Source organism: Microcaecilia unicolor, chromosome 6 (assembly GCF_901765095.1).
Source record: "Microcaecilia unicolor chromosome 6, aMicUni1.1, whole genome shotgun sequence".
Lineage (NCBI taxonomy): Eukaryota > Metazoa > Chordata > Amphibia > Gymnophiona > Siphonopidae > Microcaecilia > Microcaecilia unicolor.
In genome coordinates this window covers 136,987,002-137,009,273 of record NC_044036.1, presented here as the reverse complement: position 1 = coordinate 137,009,273, position 22,272 = coordinate 136,987,002, and the positions used below count along the sequence as shown (strand labels likewise).

Sequence of the window (22,272 nt, the reverse complement as noted above, 5' to 3'; positions counted from 1 at the left end):
GCAACCATGGCCTCGCCCCTCTGCCCTCCCCCCATGTCCAGCTACCCTCATCGCCGCCGCTCCCTCCCCCCTCCGTGCCGGGCCCCCTGCACTGACCTGACAGCGCCTCTCACCTCCGTGTGAAAGCGCTACAGGCAGCAGCAGATCGCTCTGCTGCTGCCTGCAGCGCTTCCACACGGAGGTGAGAGGCGCTGTCAGGTCAGTGCAGGGGGCCCAATACGGAGGGGGGCGGGAGTGGCGGCAGGGAAGGGGGGGGGGGGAGGGTGGAGGTTGTTTTGCACGATGTTCCTTTCCAGGCGGCGTCCAACAATTCGACTCCGTTTCCCTCTCTGTTCCGCCCTCTGAGGTCATGACGTCTTGACGCGAGGGCGGGGCAGAGAGGGAAGTCTGTACTGCGCATTTGCAAGTGAGTTATGGTCACTTGCCGTTTATATGGTTGATAGGGTGCCCAGTTGAGAGCTGTTGCTGTTAGGGATAGTTGAGATGAAAGTTCATGGTCCAACAGCCTAAGAGAAGCCAGATTCAATTGAACTGGAAGTGCAAAAGGAGGAAGGAAAAGCAGGCCAAACAAAAGGTTTTTTTTTGTTTTTTTTAACTTCTTTAGTTAAGGTAGCAACATGGTCTCCCTTTTGCCTACATCATTGTAACCCATGTTATGGCTGTGCTACTCTACATTCATCATGAGTTACAGTCAAATGTTAGCTCCTTCTTGATCTGCCTTGTAATTACTGACATCATGCAGCCAATAAACCACACCTTCAGTGCCACTAGCAGAGGACTATTATCTATAATTAATCTGGATCCAGACTCATGGTTTATCACAGAAGCAGAGAAATTAGGAGCCAGAATGAATTACAAACACTGCTGACCCTAATAATATATTTTTCCCCTTTAGGACTACGAATCCTCAGTCCTACTAGACTAGTCCAGACTGCATAGGTTCGCACCCCTAGCACCTGCAGGGAGACTGAGAAATACTGACTGTGGGAGGGACCTGCACAGCTAACTTTCAGGCTGCACCAGTCCTCTGTAATTCTCAGTCTCCACCCACCTGCTGGTAGGACTACATAAGCCATCCGTCTAGGCCAGTCGGGAGGGACGCTAGCAAAACTACATTGCTACCAATGCTTTCTAACAAACGCTGAGCTAGATATACTAAAAGCTGCGAATGTGTTACCAACAGTAACAATTTTTGGACTGACATTTCAACACAATACCAAATACACCCAAACACAGCACAGGCAAGAAGAAGAGACTTATATAAAGCAAGAACAAGGAAACTAAGACAAAGGCCAGTACTGCAATTGTATGCACAGGATACTCACATCCTCTCATTCATGTACAAAGGTGTAGCTTTATTCATTAGCAAAGCAGGGACTATACTTGTAATTTCTTTTATTGTGAACATCCACTGGTTGGTCAGCAGGTCCTGCCTCAGGACATAACTGCTCAAGAATACAAATTTTCCAGCACAAGTCACCAAAATACAAATGCATAGACCAAGTGTATGTACAAGAAACTCTAGAGCCAATGGTGAAAAATATGGTACAGGGTGGTTTACAAAAAAAACTCAAAACTATTTCCATGGAAGGGTGAGCTGGTTATCAAAATTCTTCAGCCTTTTCTCTGGCAAGGACCAAGGGCTTCATATGTTTTATTCCCCTAAAAAAACACAACACTAAACATAAAATGCAGCTGAATGACAAAATGTACTTGATTCCACTGAAGTCCTGAGCCAGACATTTCTCCCACTTCAACAAAGCTCCTAGATTTTAAAGTGGCATCTGGAGGTATATCCTACCCTAGGGAAGTTAGTGACAATGATTACAGAGGAATTCACTGTGGAAGCAGATGGGAACAGGGAATCGGCTGTTAGCACCCAACAAAATAGGCCCAAGTCAGGGAGGATGCAGCTTTGATCCGGCAAACCTCAAGAGCAGCAAAAGTTACAACACTATACACAGAACCACAAGTCAGTGGGAGAAACACAGTGTCCCTTAACTCTTCCCCCTCTGCACAACACTGGCTTCAGGAAACAGACTTAGTCCTTGGCCTCCTATAGTAACTGTCTATACAACTATAGGTTTAGCTTGTCCAAATAAAATGTGCAACTTTGTTTTTCTCAAGCAATTTTATACTAATGCCACCAAAAATGAACACCAGTAGAAGCAGATTTGCTAAACATTTATGGGCATCTACCTGCTTAACTGGAAGCGTATAAGAAGTGCACCAGGAAGTGGCAGAAGACTTTACTTACCAAAGGCTCAGGAGTATGAGAGACAAGGAACAGTTATTCCATCCACCGATACAGGCCACATACACTCCGTCACTGCCCAGTCATCTCTTACTACAAAAGGGATGAAGCTTAAATATTTTAGGCAAGAGTTTCTTGCACCCACCAGGTTAGACCTGGCCTTTATAAAGAAAACCAGAACAAAGGGGAACTGAGGCAGCAGTAAAACAATTACAAAAATTTCATATCTTCACTTCTAGAAAGAATCCCTCTTCAACCCAGAGGAACCTGGGCTAACCTGAGATCAAGAGGCTGAAAGAAAAACATTGAATTCTATCTCAAATCAGCACTGCACCTTCTGACAGTCACTGTACTTTAAACTTTAAAGCTCGGTAAGAATGCTGACCAAGACCTGCTTCTCGCCCCACATGGGTAAAGGGATGCCTTTTGATGCCCATCTCTGAGAGGCGAGATCTTTCCAGGAAGAACATTTGACAGGACCAGAGTGAAGCCACAAAATGTTATTTACAAACTTGTCAGCTGAAAAATAACCCATAATCCTGGGTTTTATTTATTTCAGATCCCTTCCTGGATGAGTAAAACCCACAATTATTAAGCCGCAAAGTGTCTGCCAGTCCCTACTGGTACCTATTCAGAAGCACATGAAGCAGCCAAAAGCTTCTTAGACAAGGAGCAATACACTGAGGGCTGCAGCGATGGGGGTTTGCATTAACAGTCTCAAACTTCACTTTAAGAAGTACTCCCAAACACAAGAAGTGGAACATGGTCAAGGCAGTTTGTGCTTACAGCCAAAATCAACTCCCTCCCCCCCACCAATACACACAATGTTTCCTGCAAGATGGGCCTTAACTGAACAGCCAGGGGAGAGTAGGGAACAAACTCCTTCCCAATTTAACCAAAAGAAAATACAAGAAAATATAGCTGGGGATGGGATTTAAACAACTACCTAAGCCACTTCATTAAAAAATTAAACATTTTTCTTAAAAAAAAAAAAAAAAAAAAGTTACATTTTCCAAGAATTTCAAAATGCAAATATACTAACAAAACAACTACACAAACGGGTATGCTGTGTGTAGCTATTATTGTCAAAAGATCTGTTATCACTCCTTGATACAGTGCCCTCCCTCTTGGAGTTGCTGGAATAACCGATTTTCTCTGCCTGCCTCCTCCCCGTTGAGAGTTTGAGAATGCTTTCCTCTGGCTCCTCAGGAGGTCTGTTTCAGAAGAGAAGAGCGCCCATGCTTCCCACTTCACTCTGCTCCTTTACAAAAATTTCAAAGTACTGGTAGATGATGGTCACTGCCAGTAAGATTCCAGTTCCAGAGCCGATGGCCCCGAGAAAATCCGCCAGGACAGATAATGCGCCGATGCAGAGCCCACCAAACGCTGCTGCGGTGGGGATGTACCTGATAAAGAAGAAAAGGGAAACACGTTTTTAACTTATACAGTACTTTATTACTATGAATATCACGTGTTCCATCTTTACTCCACGTGTTCACTTTGTCTATGTAGTCAGTCTCCCAAACAGGGAGAAAGGCCAGGTTTCATTTTTCTCCCTTGTGCAAATGAATGGCATTCTGATATAAGCTATACAATTATTTATCCTTCTCTAAATCATTAAAAACCTCTTTTCAAAAAATTCATTCTTCACAATGCTTAACATTCTCTCAACTGTAATATTGATACATTGTTACTGCAGCTCTTTACTCCATTATTTATTTTTTTACATTTGTACCCCGCGCTTTCCCACTCATGGCAGGCTCAATGCGGCTTACATATTGTATACAGGTACTTATTTGTACCTGGGGCAATGGAGGGTTAAGTGACTTGCCCAGAGTCACAAGGGGCTGCCTGTGCCTGAAGTGGGAATCGAACTCAGTTCCTCACTTCCCCAGGACCAAAGTCCACCACCCTAACCACTAGGCCACTCCTCCACAGCCAACATTCCTATCACTGATATTCCTATTAAGCCTATAATTTCCTGAATTTTTAATATTTATTAAACGTAATATATTTTCATAAATTGTGTATAAGCCACATAGAACTGAAGTTTCTTTGGAAAATGTGAGATAAATTCTTGCCCTTTCACAGTCACAGATGAATGAAAATTTACTAGCTGAAACACACAAATGTCTTTCTCTGTCATACGCACCTGTTCAGCTCATGCACCATGGATGTCTCCCGATGGCCTCTCATTACCATTTGCTGCTCTTTTAGCTGTTTAGCTACCTAAAATTCAAACAAGAGAAAAATTATTTTGCAAAACACAGAATGTTAATAAATCAAAAACAATAAAAGATGGTTTTTAGGAACATGAAAACAGAAAGCACTCCTATTTCCTCATTACATTTATTTATTTGTTGCATTTGTATCCCACATTTTCCCACCTATTTGCAGGCTCAATGTGGCTTACATTATGCCGTAGTGGCGATCGCCATTTCCGGGATGAGAAATACAAAGTGGTATTGCATTAAAGTTCATACATGATAGAGTAAATTAAGCAGTCAAGTATAGAGAGTTCGTTTCCGGCTTCAGAGATAGAGTGGTGGTGCGTTAGAGTTCATTAGTGACAGAGTGAACGAAGCAGTCAAGTGTAAAGATGCATTATGGGGATCTTTTACCAAGCTGCCGTAAAAAAGGCCTTGCAGTAGCAGCGAGGGCCATTTTTGCCACATGCCAGGGCCCTTTATATTGCAGCAGGTAAAAATCTCCTAAAAATAATCATGGCCATGCTTACCGCCACCCACTGAGGTGCGGGAAGGGTTCATACGGTAACCAGGCAGCACCGATTACCACTGGGTTAGCGCTGCACTAGAAAATACAGAATTATTTTCTGTAGTGCCGGAAATGGTGCGCGCTCGAGGCAGAACTACCGTCAGCAGCCGAGTTGGGACCACTGTAGTTCTGAGCTGCTGCACAGCAACCCTTTAGTAATAGGGGCCCCTATGAGTCTAAGGCGACAATACAGGAAGAGCAAGATCAAACTGACTGCATTGCTTTCCCTGCGTACTACGCTTTCTCTCAGTGCTAAGATTCCTTAGTCCTGACTAGGCCTCTCCCCTACCATCTCAGCGCCACATTTCATTGAAGAGACGGCTATACTTGCATCTACCCCACCCAAGCCGATCTCTGGTACACCAGGGCTAAGCAACATGTTTCTGTTACAAAGGCATAATGAGCACAGAGCTGTCCACATGCAGCTCGATACAGAAAGGTTTTCGGACAACTGTTACCCTGAAATCTGGATTTATTTATTTATTTATTGCATTTTTATCCCACATTTTCCCACCTCTTTGCAGGCTCAATGTGGCTTACATTACATCATGAATAGTATAATGATCCCAAAATACCTCAGTCTGCTATCACAGATAATGACATCATCAAAACTACTAAAACTGCAAAAGAAACATGATCTTTACTCACACAATCATTAACCTTACAAAATAATAACATAAAAATACAAAAAGGAACGTTTTCCTTCAGAATGAGCCAAATTTCAAACCATCATCTTTAGGGCCCCTCATCTTGTTCACACAGAAGTCATACAAATAATCCCCTGTATTTACAGATTAATGCAGAGAAAAACAATTTTAGGACTGAATGAACAGATCAGAAAATATGAGTATTTTGATGCATGTGTGTTTAAAACCGTTTGTTCTTAACTATTTAAAAACTTGGTATATGAGTGGTTTCTTAAAATGGCTCATACAGCTTCAGGAGAACATTTGCTCTAGTGTTCAGATTTATTTCTATTACTGCTGCCACGAAGGACTTGAGCCCCCTCTCCATTGGCATCTCTTGCCTACCCCCTTCCCCCCACAGTCCCTCATCCTTCTGTCTTGCCCATTCTTGCTCCTTGCTTCCTCCAACTCTCCATTTCTGTCCTCCCCACAGGCCGCACCTTTGTAACTGAACAGCAGAAACCCTGACCTAGCTACTGGATTGCAAATTCTGAAAATGTTTAGCACTACTTTTTTTTTATTTTAATCAGTGCCCACATTTGGGCACCATTTATAGAATTGAGTCCTATATGATTTTGAGGACCACCACTTACATCTTTAGCAGAGGATCCAGACACTTCAATCCATGTCTTGGAGAAAAATGCACAGGAGCCCAGCATGAAAACTATATAGACAACCGCATGGACGGGGTCATCTAATACAGATCCAAAAGATTCTGGTGGGGACAGGTAGTAACAAAGTCCACCAACTGGGTATGCTCTAGCAGGCCCTCCAGCAGACGTATCCTAAAACAAACCCAAATGTTAGTTACACAGAATGTTTCTCATAAGGTAGCCCCTTTCTTATGACCATCCACTTGTGTGGAAAGGGGGAGCCACAAACAGTATTAAGACTACAGAAACCTCTAAAATTATCAAAAACCCAACTCCTTCTACCCTCGCTATTGAACCATCAAATCGGACACAGTGTAATAAAAAAGAAAATTTCAAATTCTGATGGGCATCACTACTGGAAATATTGCACAGCTTCACCACAAGGTGTTAAAAGACCCCAGGGTATTACAGGCTCTGTTGCCCAATTCCACCACTGTGAGGTGCAACAACAGAGTCTCTTGCTATACTTACAGACCAGGTGCCCAGCAGATTAACCAGCAAGTTGCCACTGAAACGGGCAGACAGCATCTGTGAGATGACGTACAGATTGGACACCAGGGCAGACTGAAGGATGATGGGAATGTTTGAAGTGTAGAAGAGCTTGATGGGATACGTGTTGTACTGGCCACGGTATCGGGCTGACTTGATAGGGAGGTCAACTCTGAAGCCCTGAAATGAAGTTTAAATGTATAAATACCCCATAAAACTCCACAATTTTTTGTTATATATTTGATTAATTGAACTTAAACTAGGACATTTCCAGCCTTAGATGAGAGTACATTTCTGAGCAAATTCAAACTGTCAACCTCAATAAATACAGCCTCAAAAGAATAGCTACACTGGGTCAGACCAACAGTCTATCTAGCCCAGTATTCTGCTTCCAACAGTGGCCAATCCAGGTTACTAGTACCTGGCAGAAACCCAAACAGTAGCAATGTTCCATGCTACCAATCCCAGGGCAAGCAGTGGCTTCCCCCATATCTACCTCAATAGCAGACTATGAACTTTTCTCCGCCAGGAACTTGTCCAAATCTTTTTTTAAAACAAAGATACGCTAGTCGCTGTTACAACATCCTCTGGCAGCGAGTTCCAGAGCTTAACTATTCTTGGAGTGAAAAAATATTTCCCCTTGTTTTAAAAGTATTTCCACGTAGTTTCATCGAGTGTCCTCTAGTCTTTGTTCTTTTTGAAAGAAAGAAAAATCAATTCACTTTTACCCCTTCTACACCACTCAGGACTTTTTAAACCTCAATCATATCCTCCCTCACCTGTCTCTTTGCCAAGCTGAAGAGCCCTAACCTCATATGAGAGGAGTTCCATCCTATTTATCATTTTGGTCACTTTTCTTTAAACCTTTCCTAATTCCGCTATATCTTTGAGATACTGCGACCAGAACTGAATGCAGTACTCAAGGTGAAGTTACACCATGGAGTGACAAGTCCTTATAGCATTCTTGGTCTTATTTACCATCCCTTTCTTAATAATTCCTGGCGTTTGCTTTTTTGTCCGCTGCCGCACACTGGGCAGAGGATTACAGTAACGCTTAGATCTTTTTCTTGGGTGCTGACTCCTAAGGTGGATCCTAGCATCAGGTAACTATAATTTGGATTATTCTTCCCAATGTGCATCACTTTGCATTTGTCCACATTAAATTTCATCTGCCATTTGGATGCCCAGTCTTCCAGTTTCCTAAGGTCTTCCTGAAATTTTTCAGTCTGCATATGTTTTGACAACTTTGAATAGTTTTGTGTTATCTGCAAATTTAAGCCTCAACTAACCTTCAAGAAAGACAATAAACATACTGATGCTACAGTAAAGACACTAAACCATCTGCTGAGTATATTGACTTATTTGAAGAACTGCATATGAGAATTCAGACAGTATGATTTTAAGCCAACTTCCTCCCCCCCCCCCCCCCCCCCCCCCATTTCCTCAGCTTCTGCCATCCCCATCTCTCCTACAGATAGACTGCTTAGATGGTACTGTTGACTGTCGCTAACTCCAAAAATGGAGAAGAATCACCGGAGGCGCACCTTCAGTGCCACTAGTGAGCCGGTAAAGACCACCACTGTGACAGCAACCATTTCTTCTCTCCTTGGTGCACTCAAACCCAACTGGCCGACTAAACAGGGGATCCCAATTTGAACCCCTAATCCGAAATGTGCAGACTGAGCTACAGAGGCTAATCAGATTCAGGCTTTAAAGTTGACTGACCTGGAAGTATATAACAACGGCAAAGACAAAAATGGTGGCAATCAGATTCATGAGGTTGGGCAGGTTCTGACGGTAGAAGGCCTCACGGAGGGCTCGGACTTTGTCACTACGTGTAGCCAGAAGATGAAACAGGGCAATAATGGCTCCTTCAAACTCTGTGCCTAAAGGAAAGGACAGAGGGAAAATCTGCAGGTGAATCAAAATGTTGGAAATGACAGAAGACCCACACCATATTCATTGAGACAGCGGCTGCTTCACAAGACAAACTAAAATATACAGTATTTTTGCTTTAAACAAGTGCCAAGTTGAAAATATACCTGGAAAATAAAATGTAATACTTAGTATGATGATTTAAGGCACCAAAACAGGTCTGTTTAAATTGTGCCAAATACTTTCTCTCCTTTTTTTTTTTTTTAAACAGGTATAGTGAGGCAGAAATACAGTTCACCCACTGGTAACAGGTGCCAAAACAAATCTGATTTTTTTTGGAAGGCTATTAAACCAAATGGGTGGGATAATGTGGGATACAAATGCAATAAATAATAATAAATAAAATAATTTGCCTTTCACCCCAATAAGTCATATTTCTATGAAGGGTGCAAAAAGGAGAATCACTTTCATCTTCATGTGCCTCGGTGAAATTGTACAGGACAGGAAACGGGCATATTTTACCTCTACCAGTGTTGACAGTGGTGGGGCTAAATGCCTTCCACACAATGGTCTCACAGATGTTGGTGGCAATGAAGAGAGAGATACCAGAGCCCAGGCCATACCCCTTCTGCAGGAGTTCATCCAGAAGCAGAACAATCAAACCAGCAACAAAAAGCTACAAAAAGAGAAAAATACTGAATGGAAAAACACATTTGCAGAACAGAAAACGAAAACCACACAAGAGCCATTAAGGTGAATAATGAAATGTAGTACCTATAACCTACTACTACTTAACATTTCTAGAGCGCTACTAGGGTTACGCAGCGCTGTACAATTTAAGAACAAAATGTATCTAAACGCATCACTGAACCTGTTCTGACCTCATCTAACCCCTCCTGTGCCAAAAGAATCCTTTACTCAATCACACAAGGCACTCTCCAATAATTTTACCAGACAGAGAACATATTTCAATAGACAGATGCCATATATTACTGCAATGCAGTGTTTTCTTCTAACCATTTGACAAACAACTAATAAAGTCAATTTTAATTTGAAAGTGAAGGAGAAGTCAGATGTATTCACAAGTGAGAAAGCCCAGGCCCAATCCACTGCCCAAAAGTACCTGAATGGTGATGAGAAGGCAAATACCGGCACCCATCTCGGAGGGGTCTCCGTACATTCCTGTCATTACATACACAATAGCCTGACCGATGGTGATAATCATCCCAAACACTGTAGAATGAAGAACAGTGACATGTTAACACTCACAATAGGAAGACCCTACACTCAAACTCAGATGCACCAAAAGGGATTGTCAATGCTCCTGCAAAAGAAACGCAGCAGCCCAAAGTGGTGTCTGGCAAGCAATATTGCTCTGTGTATTTCTGGTAAACCTGCAAAGTTCATTTCTAATATGAATGTGAATGGATAAACGACACAGAACACAAATGTTTCACCTTAGAAGTAGGTGTTATTTTCCAGCTAAATTAGGGTTCTTCAAAAGTAGGAAAATCAAGTATTCTCACCATGGGCCCCCGTAGTCAATGGGTGGTGACCAGCGTTTTGACAACCATTGCTGGAGTTATCCCCACAAATTCAATGCCAGGTCATATCTGGTCTCCAGCATTGAATTTCCGGGTATATGGGGCTGGCAATAGCATAGCCGGTTAAGTGTGATATTCAGCACTTAACGTGCTACGAGGCGCCATGTAAACACAGGGCCTCATAAAAAAGTCAGTCCTATTTATGCGCTTACCTTGTGACTATCGGCCAAGTGCTGACTCTGCCCCCAGAACACCCATGGGCTCTACTGGACATTTTCAGTGGCACTATTCCGTTAGATGCCACTGAATATGCTCATTAGCCTTGGACTAGCAATTTAAACCACCCAATTTCATGAAGGCTACATATCTCCCCTAAGTCATAGCACAGCTCCAGTACTCTACCATTTCAACAGGTGGTATCACATGCATGTTACAGCTTCTCCTCCCCTCCCTTCTAGTTAGGGCAGCAACAGCAGGAATAGCCTGCAGATCTGGCTCTCTGCCCCTCTACACAAGGTGCCTTTAAAGCCAGATTAGGCTTGTGATGTTTGAAAACTTTCTGCAGCTTGAGAATAATTAACAACTAAATACATACATAACTAAATATGGTGGGGTGGGGAACTGCTTCATCAGCACCTTCAGGTTCCGTGAGCACTTCCTAACCCTAATCTGTATCACTGCAAGAAAAGAATGCCTTTGGCAATGTTTGTGATGCTACACAGTGGTTAGTGCAATGGACCTTGATCCTGGGGAACTGGGTTCGATCCCCACTGCAGTTCCTTGTGACTCTGGGCAGGTCACTTAACCCTCCATTGCCCCAGATACAAATAAGGACCTGTATATACTATGTACACTGCTTTAAATGTAGTTGCAGAAACCACAGAAAGGTGGTATATCAAGTCCCATTCCCTTTCCTACAGCATTCATCTGACAGGGGCAAGTGAGGAAGGAGATAGTCAGCTCAGCAGACAGAGGGAAATTGCCTCCTCAGAAAGGCATTGTGCCTCAGCAAGGAAAACCTGGCGACCCTTATTTTCTAACACTTAATTCCTTAGCATCCCTCCGGACCGGCCCAGGATTGGACTGATGGGTTGTGCACGTCTACCAGCAGGAGGAGACTGAGAAAAAAAACTTTGACTAGATAGCCAATAAGAGCCCTGGTCATGTGACCCTAGCCTCAGTATTTTCTCAGTCTCCCAGCAGGTAGGAAGTGAGCCTATTAGTCTCTTTCTAAATATCTAGTTGTTTTATTATTATATCTTTCTCTGTGCCACAGGAATTCTTTGAGGCTGGTTAGGTTTGGTCAGCTGATTAGCTAAGCCTCAGGGGGGTATACTCGGGTGCCCCGGGTCACTCCCCCTATTCCTCCCCATCTCCCTTCTATTCTACAAATCTCTAAGGGAAGGGTTCCTCTTTTGGTTAGCAAAGAGGTCTTACCTTTGGGAAAGGCAGCCAGATTAAAGTATATAAGCTCTGTTTTTTCCCCATTGTTTTAACGAGCAGCCAGCTCTGTTTACGTTTTGGGGTGTCAGTCTTGTGTGTCTCTTTAAAAAAAAAAAAAAAAAAAAAAAACGAACCAACCATAGAGCACAAGTTTAGTTTGGTATTGTGCTTAGTTTTCATTTCGCTAGGTTATTCTTACTAGCACTGCAGAGCGGAGTGTTTTTTCTAAGGTTTAAATAATAATTGCATTTAGGCGCGAACCGTGCACGCGCGTTCCCGCCATGTCGGAGAAACTTAAACGATGCGCTGTTTGCCAGCGTCGGGGGGTTTCTTCTACGGGCGCATGTAAATATTGTACCTCGCCAGGAGCAGCGTCTTCGTCTGTTTTGCCTACGACGTCGGGCTCTCTGTTGGCGGTATCGGGTCCCTCGCCGTCGCGGTCCTCGTCTGCAGCTCCTGAGGAGTCAGGCGCGCCTCCGGAGGCCGTCCCGGCGAATTTGGCGCGAACGGCGGCCATTTTAATTCCTACTCCGTCTTCTCCTTCGCGTATTCAGCAGCCTGCGGCCCTAGGTCTTCCAGATGCTGATACATTTAATTCAGGAGCTCTGGTGCACTCTGGGGCCACTCAGGCGGGAGGTTTTCCTCCTGAGTTTGTGCTCCAGATGTACCAGGCGTTTTTGATGCACAGAGGCGATGCAGGAGCTGGGACAGCAGATGCTGTCACACCTACACCTCCACCTCCTAAAAAAGTTAGGGAACATGTGTTCCATGGGGATTTTTGGTCCGATCGCGATCAGGAGATGCCCTATCTGGAAGAGGAGGAAGATTTTGAAGACAATGCCGGTACTGATCCTGATTTTTCCCTCTCAGATCCGGAGGCGGCAGCTTTTGCCCAGGGGGATGATCCCGCCATGGCTAGGATTTTTCACAAAGATGACTTGCAGGAGCTCATCTCTATGGTCTCCTCTATTTTGAATTTTGAAGATGTTACGCCGGTTTCACAAACCCGTAAGGTGGACTTCTTGATTAAGGGGTCTAGATCCGCGCCCAAAACTTTTCCCATGCATCAGGATATTTGGGATGTTATTAAAGCGCAATGGGAGGTTCCAGATGCAGCTTTCCGTCCGACTAGATCTATGTCTCGGCTCTATCAGATTCCAGAAACAGATAAAGCTATGCTTAAGGTGCCGGTCGTGGATGCAGTGGTGTCGGCGGTTAATAAGCGGAATACGGTTCCCGTGGATGGAGGCACGGCTCTTCGGGATGTTCAGGACAGAAGACTAGATTCTCTGCTCAGGAGTAGTTTTTGATGTTTCTTCCTTGGCAGTTCAGGCTGCCATTTGTGGTTCCTTGGTGGCTAGAGCTTGCTTTAGGTGGGCAGAGAGAGTCCTGGACAGGACTTCGGATGATCTTCATTCTATCGATGTGGACGTAGCTAGAATTGAGACAGGGGCGGCTTTTCTGGCTGATGCCCTCTATGATTTGCTGAGAGCATCTTCTAAGTCTTTGGCTTTGGGGGTTGCTGCTCGCAGATCTCTGTCCCAGATACAAATAAGGACCTGTATATACTATGTACACTGCTTTAAATGTAGTTGCAGAAACCACAGAAAGGTGGTATATCAAGTCCCATTCCCTTTCCTACAGCATTCATCTGACAGGGGCAAGTGAGGAAGGAGATAGTCAGCTCAGCAGACAGAGGGAAATTGCCTCCTCAGAAAGGCATTGTGCCTCAGCAAGGAAAACCTGGCGACCCTTATTTTCTAACACTTAATTTCTGGGTAGCTCTTGAATGGGCCATCATACCAAACTGAAATCTACCAGTAGTCTCAGGTGACTGTGCCCCGGTTCTTGATTTGGCCCAAATCAGTTGTTTTTATAATTGTGGAAACACACAATTATATCTTTGGGCAAGTTTGGACTTAAGAGCTCTCTGGGACAGGGGCCAGTCTTGATCTCACTAATATCCTGATGTGTTGGAGACCTCTCTCCAAGAGCTTAACTATAATCTTCCGAACCACCGCTTCATATTTTGAATATCCAGGTCTCTCGGGAACACCCCAAGTCGTAAATTGCACTGTCAATTCCTATTTTCAAGGTCTTCAAGCTCCTCCACCTGTTTCCCCAGCCCTATTTCCTGGGCTTGCTCCTCCACCCATCTCTCTCTACTGGGTTCATTCACAAGTCAGCTCCCAGAGTCTGTCTTCTGGAATCACTTCTCGAGCTCTACACACTGCACATCTCCTCAAAATTCCCATATGACAGCACAGAATCTGCTGCTACCATATTTGCTCCTTCGCACCGGGGACAAGTGGTCCCCATAAAAGCATACTCCTGCGCATCAGCTAGCTCACTTATTTGCCACCATCAGCACTATTACACACCAAGGGTGTCACATGGCCATACCACTAGCTGATGTTGTGTGTCCACAAACACCTTTCCCCCTCCCCTCCCTACCCCTCCCCCCATGCACATCCGGGTAATTTCTTGGTTCAAGCCTAAACTTTGAAGCCCCAATTAAAGGAAACTAAAAAGAGTGAAGCCTTTTTTCCCAAGGGAAGTATTCTGTACGTTAGTGCAATCATTAGTACTGAGCCACCTGGATTATTGTAACTCCATTTTCGCAGGATGTAAAGAAAAAAACATTAAGAAACTTCAGACTGCACAAAATACCACAGCTAGACTTATATTCGGAAGGGCGAAATATGAGAGCGCCAAACCCCTCAGAGAAAAATTGCATTGGCTTCCACTAAAAGATCGTATTACTTTCAAGATTTGCACCTTAACCCATAAAATCATACATGGAGAAGCTCTTTCATACATGTCAGACCTAATTGACTTACCAGCACGAAACATCAAAAGTTCATCACATACCCTTCCTAAACCTCCACTATCCTAATTGTACAGGACTCAAATAAAAATCATTACACGCATCTAACTTCACATACCTCTGCACAAAAGCATGGAATAAACTACCGAATACTATAAAAATAACACGGGACTTGACAGATTTCAGGAAATTATTAAAAACGCACTTGTTCGAAGAAACTTACAATAAGAATCCTCCTTAACGACGTGATTATTCTATATCTAAACCAACCACTTACTGATCCCTCTGAATTGATTATATCATATTATCATTTTTGATCGTATTTTACTGCTTCTTAGTATGAGTTATGTAAATCATTCTACAGACATCTTCCTCAATTCTTGTATAGTAATATGTTAAATTAGAACAAACCTCTTACTCTGTTTATAATTATATCTTTTGCAATACAATGTAAGCCACATTGAGCCTGCAAATAGGTGGGATTATGTGGGGTACAAATGCAGCAAATAAATAAATAAATCCAAAAATGCACAGAAAACAGAACGACAATCCAAGGTTTCTTTGAATGATGCAAAATTTACAAGAAGCAATGAAAGGGAAGAGGCCTTTAAAGGGACAAATACCAACTTTTGACCAATCATTAGTGATCAAAATCAAACTTACATGTTAAAACATTTTCTAAACACCAAGGATGGCACTCAGTCTCTTCTTGTTATTTTTTTATGTCATTCAGCCCAGCACCATAAATAAGAAGATCCCCATTTTCATTTTGAAAGAGGCACGATGAAATGGAGCAGCTCTTGAAGTAACACCCCGAAAGCTCTCTCTTGGTGCCTTCACTCAGTTCAAGCACTAAATGACTGTAGGGAGATTAATGACCAATTTATGGCGCCGAATGGTCCACTACTTACATTTCTGAGCCCCATTGAACAAAGCTCTATCTTTGGGAGTATCTCCAACTTCAATGATCTTAGCACCAGCCAGAAGCTGCATGATGAGGCCTGACGTGACAATGGGTGAAATACCCAGCTCCATCAAGGTACCTATTAAAGATAAAGACAAAAATTACTGCACTGTAAATCCAAAAACTTTACAACTGCAGCAACTCAATATGTGAACCATCTCTATATATCACCAATCCCAGGCTAATAGCTCCTTGCTGGAATAGAGATTGTTCAAGGAAGATGCATGCACTTTTTTTCACTGAGAAGTCATTGCAGTCTGAGAGCCAGTGTTCTAAGGGACATCAAGCATACTGGGTCCAGTATGCTTTAATAGTGTTAAATACTTGCCCTAATAAACTAAGGAGAAATTAGATCTTACCTGCTAATTTGCTTTCCTTTAGTCCCTCCGGACCGGACCAGTATTAGTATTTTCTCAGTCTCCACCTGCTGGTAGGCGAGCACAACCCATCAGTCCAATCCTGGTCCGGTCCGGAGGGACGCTAAGGAATATGGATATGAATGGAAACAGAATATCATTTCTCTTCAAAAAATGATTTATAAATATTACTACCACCATTACATATGCAGCGCTATATAGACACAAAGACCTCCTGCTCTATAAAGCCTACAATCTAGTGCTAGACGATTGTTTAGTGTATCCTTACCCATGTGTGCATGCCTAAAATCCCTAACTAAGGTGACATCTTTTAGCAAGTAAATATTTCACTAAAAGCCTAAGAACTTCTTGAAGGAGTTGAACAGAAACTGACCAAAACCAATCAGCAGCCAAAATTTGCTGTTTGGTTTCAGCCAATGCTAAACCCAAAAAACAGCACCAACCCCTCCTCCCCTCCAAGCCCAAGACATCCAAATTGCGATTCTAGAATGGCAGAATTTGGACGTCCTATACTGCAGTGCATCCAAATCATAAGGGAGTGTGTTGTGGGCATGAGTAGGGAGGGCCCAAAATTAGGACATCCTAACAATGATAATCGAATGAGAAGAAACAGCAAAGTCTAAAAAAAAAAAGGATGTTTTTATTTAGACCTGTTTTGATCAGATTCCTGGTACATAAAGGCACTCTAGATTAAACAGCTGACCACTGGAGGAATTAAGGCATGACCCCTCATGAATCCTAAAGTGGTTACTATCCCCCTCCCTCACCCCTGAAAGTGACACAGGAAAGGAAAGCTAGGTTCCCTGACAACATTAGCTATTATGGGACTTCTGAACACAGCAGCAAGGTCTGAAGTGTAGCCTGGTCAGTGCAGTGGACTGTAAACCAGGGGATTCAGATTCAAATCCCATTTCAACTCTTTTTTTTTTTACCTTTAAACTGTGAACCCTTAAGAACCAGATATACCTACAAGCCTGAGGGCTATTGAGGTAGTGCACATTCAGATACAGTGAGTATTTCCATCTCTGGAGGGCTCACCATTTAAAATTGCAGTGGAATATGAATCTGGGTGCTGTTACTGTTGAGAAGGGATGTCAGAACAGGCCAATGGCCTTGACAAATAACTAAAAAGAAGAACCGAATAGAGGGACTGCGCAGACCTCTCACACTGTTTAAAAACAGAGCTGTGCTTTGGCAGTAACAGTGCCCCGGTTTAAAGTCTACTGCACTGACCACTAGTCTGCTGCTCTGTTCTACATCTTTGTACAAATGCTGCTAGGCAGACATCTTTTTCCCTGTTTCTTTGCAATTCATCATTTAGATGTTTTAGTTTTGGAAAATGGCTGTTCATTTTGGACACATGTATTTTCAACCAGGAAACCTCAATGTTTTTCTTGTTCAAAAATGACTGAGATGGACTTTTTTTTTTTTGGTTGTTATGAGCGGAATGACCCAATTCTGACTTGGACATTCTTTTTGAAAGTGCTCCTCTTTGTGTCTATGGGGAAAAAAATGCTTCAAACTTTGGGATCAAATTTTGAAGAGGAAGAAGGGCAGTAAATTAGAGGCAAGAATCAGTTTAGAAGTAGAACTTAATGAGAAAACAATCAAACCTTCTAAAGAAAAAATGGATCTGCAATAACAGAGATATTTGCACTAACCTCTGTTTGATGCCAGAATCACTCTCATCCAGTAGAAGGGATCTGCAGAGTCTGAGGACATGATCCCAAAGAGGGGAATCTGGAAGTCCAACCAATGTCAAATGTTAAAAACAGCATTTTTTTCTTCCACACAAAAAAAAGCCAATACATCTGCACTTACCTGACAACATACTAAGAAGATAAAGAGCGTGATGGCAGTCCATAGTACTTTTTCCTTAAATTGGATCTAAAGAGCATGAAAAAAAAAAGTTATAGCAGCTGCTTGCATATTAAATACCAGAGCTAGCAGATAACCTGTATCATTGGTTGTTCCCCTCCTCATAAGATCTTTGAGATCTCAGCACAAACGTGAACTTGCTGCTCCCACATTTCAACATCTTCAATTGGCGGTTACACAGTCTGGTACTTTTTCCGTGCGTGGGCTTATTGAATGGAACAGATCGACCTTGTGGCTCAAAACAGCGACTTCCCTAACTTCAAGAAAGACTTGAAGGACTTCTTGTTATATCAGACAAGTATTAGACTCCTCGATGGAACTGTGTATTGTTATTTTTTGTATTTGATTTTTAATGATGTTTGTTCCTTTTGTACCCCACCCTGGACAAGGGCGGGCTAAAAATATTAAATTTCAATTTCATAAGCTACATCTGATGCTTTCAGATTCAAAGTCGTAGAACAAAACCATCACCACCCATATCCTATATCCTGACTTATGTATTAAACAATCTTGTAGTAAAATCACAAACTGATGAACAGAGTATGTCATTTTTAGGCTACCCCCTTTCAAACTATCTGCACTATGTCAGCGGGATACCAAGAAAAAACTCTTATTTTCTTAAGATCGTTTCTGACATGAAAGAGAAAAACCAAGAGCAAACTATTTCTTGAAAAAACAGATCTTATATAAAGTAAGAAATAAGCTACTAATCAAAAAAAGGTCAGAAAAAGCGTTAAATATATCTAAAAAAAACCAGAAAGTTTAGTCTCAAGATGTAGAGTAACAGGTTTCTTAAAAATCTGTTTGCAAAATTCTGTTAGTTTTTAAATGCAAAATACTCTTTTATCAATTAGCATTCTCTTATTGATTTCACCTGTCACAGCAACAAAAGCTTAAACACAGACACTGGAACTTTAATATGTATATTCAGTGGCATCAAATACACTACCACAACCCGTGATACAGTGTTAATCAAAAAGTGATCTATAAGAGCTAAGGCCCAGTCCCCTTCCCCTGGGGAAATGAAGTTTAGGTAGAATTCTTCAGATATATCCTGGGACTTCTTATGTATGAAGTGTTATCAGATAGTAATGGTGTATATTTTGGGGTACACTGAATCCCAAAGTACCCTTATACTGTACACAAGTATTACTGTGCTATTTTCTTGCAAGCCTTGGGGAAATTATCATTTGAGTAGTTATGTGTAATTCTGATTGTTAAACATTTGGTGATTTGCAAGGGTTAATGTAGGACCCTAACTTACTTCAAAAAGTTATATTTCCTGTTAGGTTAACGCAGCACTGTTCTACCAAAGACCACGTATTATTGCCACAAGATATAGGAGAAAAACAGGTTTAGTAAAAGGCTCTTTAGTGAGTAGATTCCAAACTGCACATAGCTCTCTTATCAACAAAGGCTTTTCAGCCTTAATGACTGCACGCCTGTGAAGGACATCTGAATAACTTACCTTCCTCTCCGGCTTCTGGATTTCAGGTAAAATCGCACAGAAGGGCTTGATTACTTCAAGAAACTTAACTGTGAAATAACAAGGAAAGCAAATGAGAACTGCAAATGCAAAACATGTAGAGTTTTTAAAAAGCCTACCACAACTTTTACCACAAGCCTTAAAGCACAAACTCGTAAAAAAAAAAAAGCCCTCATACCCCATTTGCACTTTTAAACAATCAGTAAGCACTCCTTCAAAAGATAACAGAAAACCCTACTGAAATGGGAACTTAAGTGCACAGGATTTGGATTCTGAATTCCATATTATCTTGAAAGACTGTGCACTGTATCAGATTATCTTAGAAAAATGTCAATATGTTTAATCTTAAAAAGGAACACCAAATGTGATCCCTGCAAGTCAAGCACAAGCCATTAAGAAGTGACACCTGAAAAGATACCTTTCTGAAGGTGCTTTTCACTGTTAAAGCCTTGTTCCCCTACTCATAGCTTTGTTGCTTTAAGTGGTGTAAGCCTGGTCAGACCAACAGTCCATTAAGGCAAGAGTGGAGGAGTAGCCTAGTGGTTAGTGCAGTGGACTTTGATCCTGGGGAACTGAGTTTGATTCCCACTGCAGCTCCTTGTGACTCTGGGCAAGTCACTTAACCCTCCATTGCCCCTGGTACAAAATAAGTTCCCGAATATATGTAAACCGTTTTGAATGTAATTGCAAAAACCTCAAAAAGGCGGTATATCAAGTCCCATTTCCCTTCCTAAAGCTGTCAATTAACCAGATTCATTATAAGTGTCCTGAAATGTTATTGTCTGGACTAGACTGAATGCAGTCTACAATATTTTACATACATCTGTCCATAACTGCATACATCTACTAGCACAAATAGAAAGCAATAACAAGCAACTATAATAACCCCCACCACCCTCTAATCTTCCAATCCCAACAATAGCTGACTTCTACTACCCCAAGGAATCCTAACCCACCCTGTTAAAATGTCTAGGGGTACAAAGTACAACCCGTTCTGTATGCTCTAGTGGAGGAGAAATATGCCCCCTATAAAGCACAGTAATGATTTTTTTAAATCTAAAGAGGACTAAGTCATCAGCAATCTCAGGACTCGGTCTAGCTCTCCTAACTTCCACAGTCCTTCCTGCAATAGAAGATGTCCTGGTTGCAGGAATGTAAAGGACTTCCCATGCAAATGTTACCAGTTATGTCCAGCATGTTTGCTTGTTTTTCCAAAACGTCAAAATATTGATTGTCTGCATTACTCAAACATAAATAACAGTCCAGTTCATTAATAGGCTTCAAAGTAGAGAATGACACGGGGGGGATAAAGTTCATCCCCGTTCCCACGGGCTCTGTCCCCATCCCTGTGTCATTCTCTACCCTTGAGGCAGAAGGAACTACAGGAGAACGTAAGAATAGCCCTACTGGGTCAAAACAATGGTCCATCTAGACCTGTATACTGCTTCCCCCATTTCTATCTCAATAGCAGGTTACGGACTTTTCCTCCAGGAACTTGTCCAAATCTTTTTTAAAACCCAGATACACTAACCACTGATACGTCTTCTGGTAACGAGTTCCTGTGCTTAACTATTGGTTCAAAATACTTCCTCCTATTCGTTTGCTGATTAGAAATAATAAGCCAGTAGGACCGGCGCTTCCTCGGGGATGTCAGGCCCGGTAAAGCCTTTTGGATGAGCTCAGACCATGGGTCGCTCCAATGACCTGACCGGAGAACGAATGGAGGGAGGGTGGAGAGCAGCGCCAACACAGCACAGCGAGCGGCCCCCAAATACCCCGGACCAACAGGTTTCTATGGTAACCGCGGAGGGGGACATGGGGGGCACGAGAAAGGCCTGACACGACCCGTCCTCCACCTCTCCAGCCGCCTCATTCAGCCTCAGGCGTTCCTCCCGCTGCCCGTACTCACTCCCCATGGCCGCTCCGCTCGTTGTTCGCCTCCCCTCGGCTCTGCTCCCCGAATTTCCGGCACTGACTGACTCTCACACCGGCCGCCGCTGCCAGCACCACCAACCTCTTTCGCTGTAAAGACACGTCACCGCTCGCGGCCGCCGCAGCCACGCGTCACCGTCAGCTGCCGTCCAATCGCAGAGCTCCCCCTAGCGCTGTCCGCCGATCGACTCCGCCCCCTCTCTTCCGCTTCCTGCCACGCGCGGCTCTGCCCGGGGTTGGTGGGGTGGGGGAGGCGGTTGGGAGCATGCGCAGTTGGCGACTTCACTTGGGCAGTGTAGTAGGTTAGGGAGTGGGACTGGGAACAGTGGGAAGGGGTAGAGAGGAAGCTTAGAAAAAAAAAATAAAGTGCGGGAGCTTTTACGTTGCAGGAAACTGCAGGAGCCGGCTGTGTCCCAACATGAGAAAATTCCGTGTATTTACTCAGAGAGGGGTTATTTCCATTAGGCTTAGCACCCCCATTGATTTTGAAAAGTTGACTCCTATGGAGCTATAGTATACTAGGGCATAGGGATGCCAGCTCTGTGGGTGCTGTAGGTGTTTGAGCACCCCCAAAATTGAGCAAACTCTTTGACTTTATCCAGGGAGAGGTAATTTCCTTGAATTTAGTACCCCCCACCTCCAATAATATAGAAAAGCTGTGTGCTATGTACTATGTACTAGAGGTGTGCAGCCTGAAAATTTTCGTTTCTGTTTCTTGTAGACATGGTTTCTAGAATAGCATCTAGTGTGTTATTCTGACACATCTACATTTAAGGTGCCTTTAGAATATGGCCCTATATGCAGGTACCTTTCTCTGTCCCTGGTGAGCTCACAATCAAAGGTGTGTTTTGTACCTGGGGCAATGGAGGGTTAAATGACTTGGCTATAGTTAGTGGGAATTGAACCCAGTTCTCCAGGATTTCAGCTCACTGCGCTAACCATTAGGCTACTTCTCCATTACCCTCTAGTAGCTTCTGTACCATTATTTGTAAAAATTATAGAAGGTCTGGTAACCAAACAGTTAAGATTATCTCTAGAAACCTCAGTTGCTACATGAATCTCAATCAGGTTTTCATGCAAATTATAGTA

At 42.9% G+C, this 22,272-nt stretch overlaps 1 protein-coding gene across 1 annotated transcript; it reads right to left on the bottom strand.

Moving 5' to 3' along the window:
• Window positions 1-1,378: 1,378 nt before the first annotated feature.
• On the bottom strand, window positions 1,379-21,292 carry SEC61A1 (SEC61 translocon alpha 1 subunit). Its single transcript, XM_030205593.1, has 12 exons — window positions 21,161-21,292; window positions 19,234-19,301; window positions 17,709-17,774; window positions 17,549-17,627; window positions 15,458-15,589; window positions 9,856-9,965; window positions 9,255-9,408; window positions 8,583-8,743; window positions 6,840-7,037; window positions 6,309-6,500; window positions 4,407-4,483; window positions 1,379-3,660 (listed from the first exon to the last, which is right to left on the bottom strand). The coding sequence occupies exons 1-12, from the start codon at window positions 21,165-21,167 to the stop codon at window positions 3,474-3,476; spliced, it is 1,431 nt and encodes a 476-aa protein (XP_030061453.1). The 5' UTR covers window positions 21,168-21,292; the 3' UTR covers window positions 1,379-3,473.
• Window positions 21,293-22,272: the final 980 nt, after the last annotated feature.

What these genes read in the sequence shown, in the direction of transcription:
- SEC61A1 (XM_030205593.1), bottom strand. An exon ending in ATCTGCTGGGCACCTGGTCT is followed by an intron (nt 6,501 to 6,839) that starts GTAAGTATAGCA and finishes GGTTTGTTTTAG; the next exon opens with GATACGTCTGCTGGAGGGCC. An exon ending in ATGGTGCATGAGCTGAACAG is followed by an intron (nt 3,661 to 4,406) that starts GTGCGTATGACA and finishes CTTCTTTATCAG; the next exon opens with GTACATCCCCACCGCAGCAG.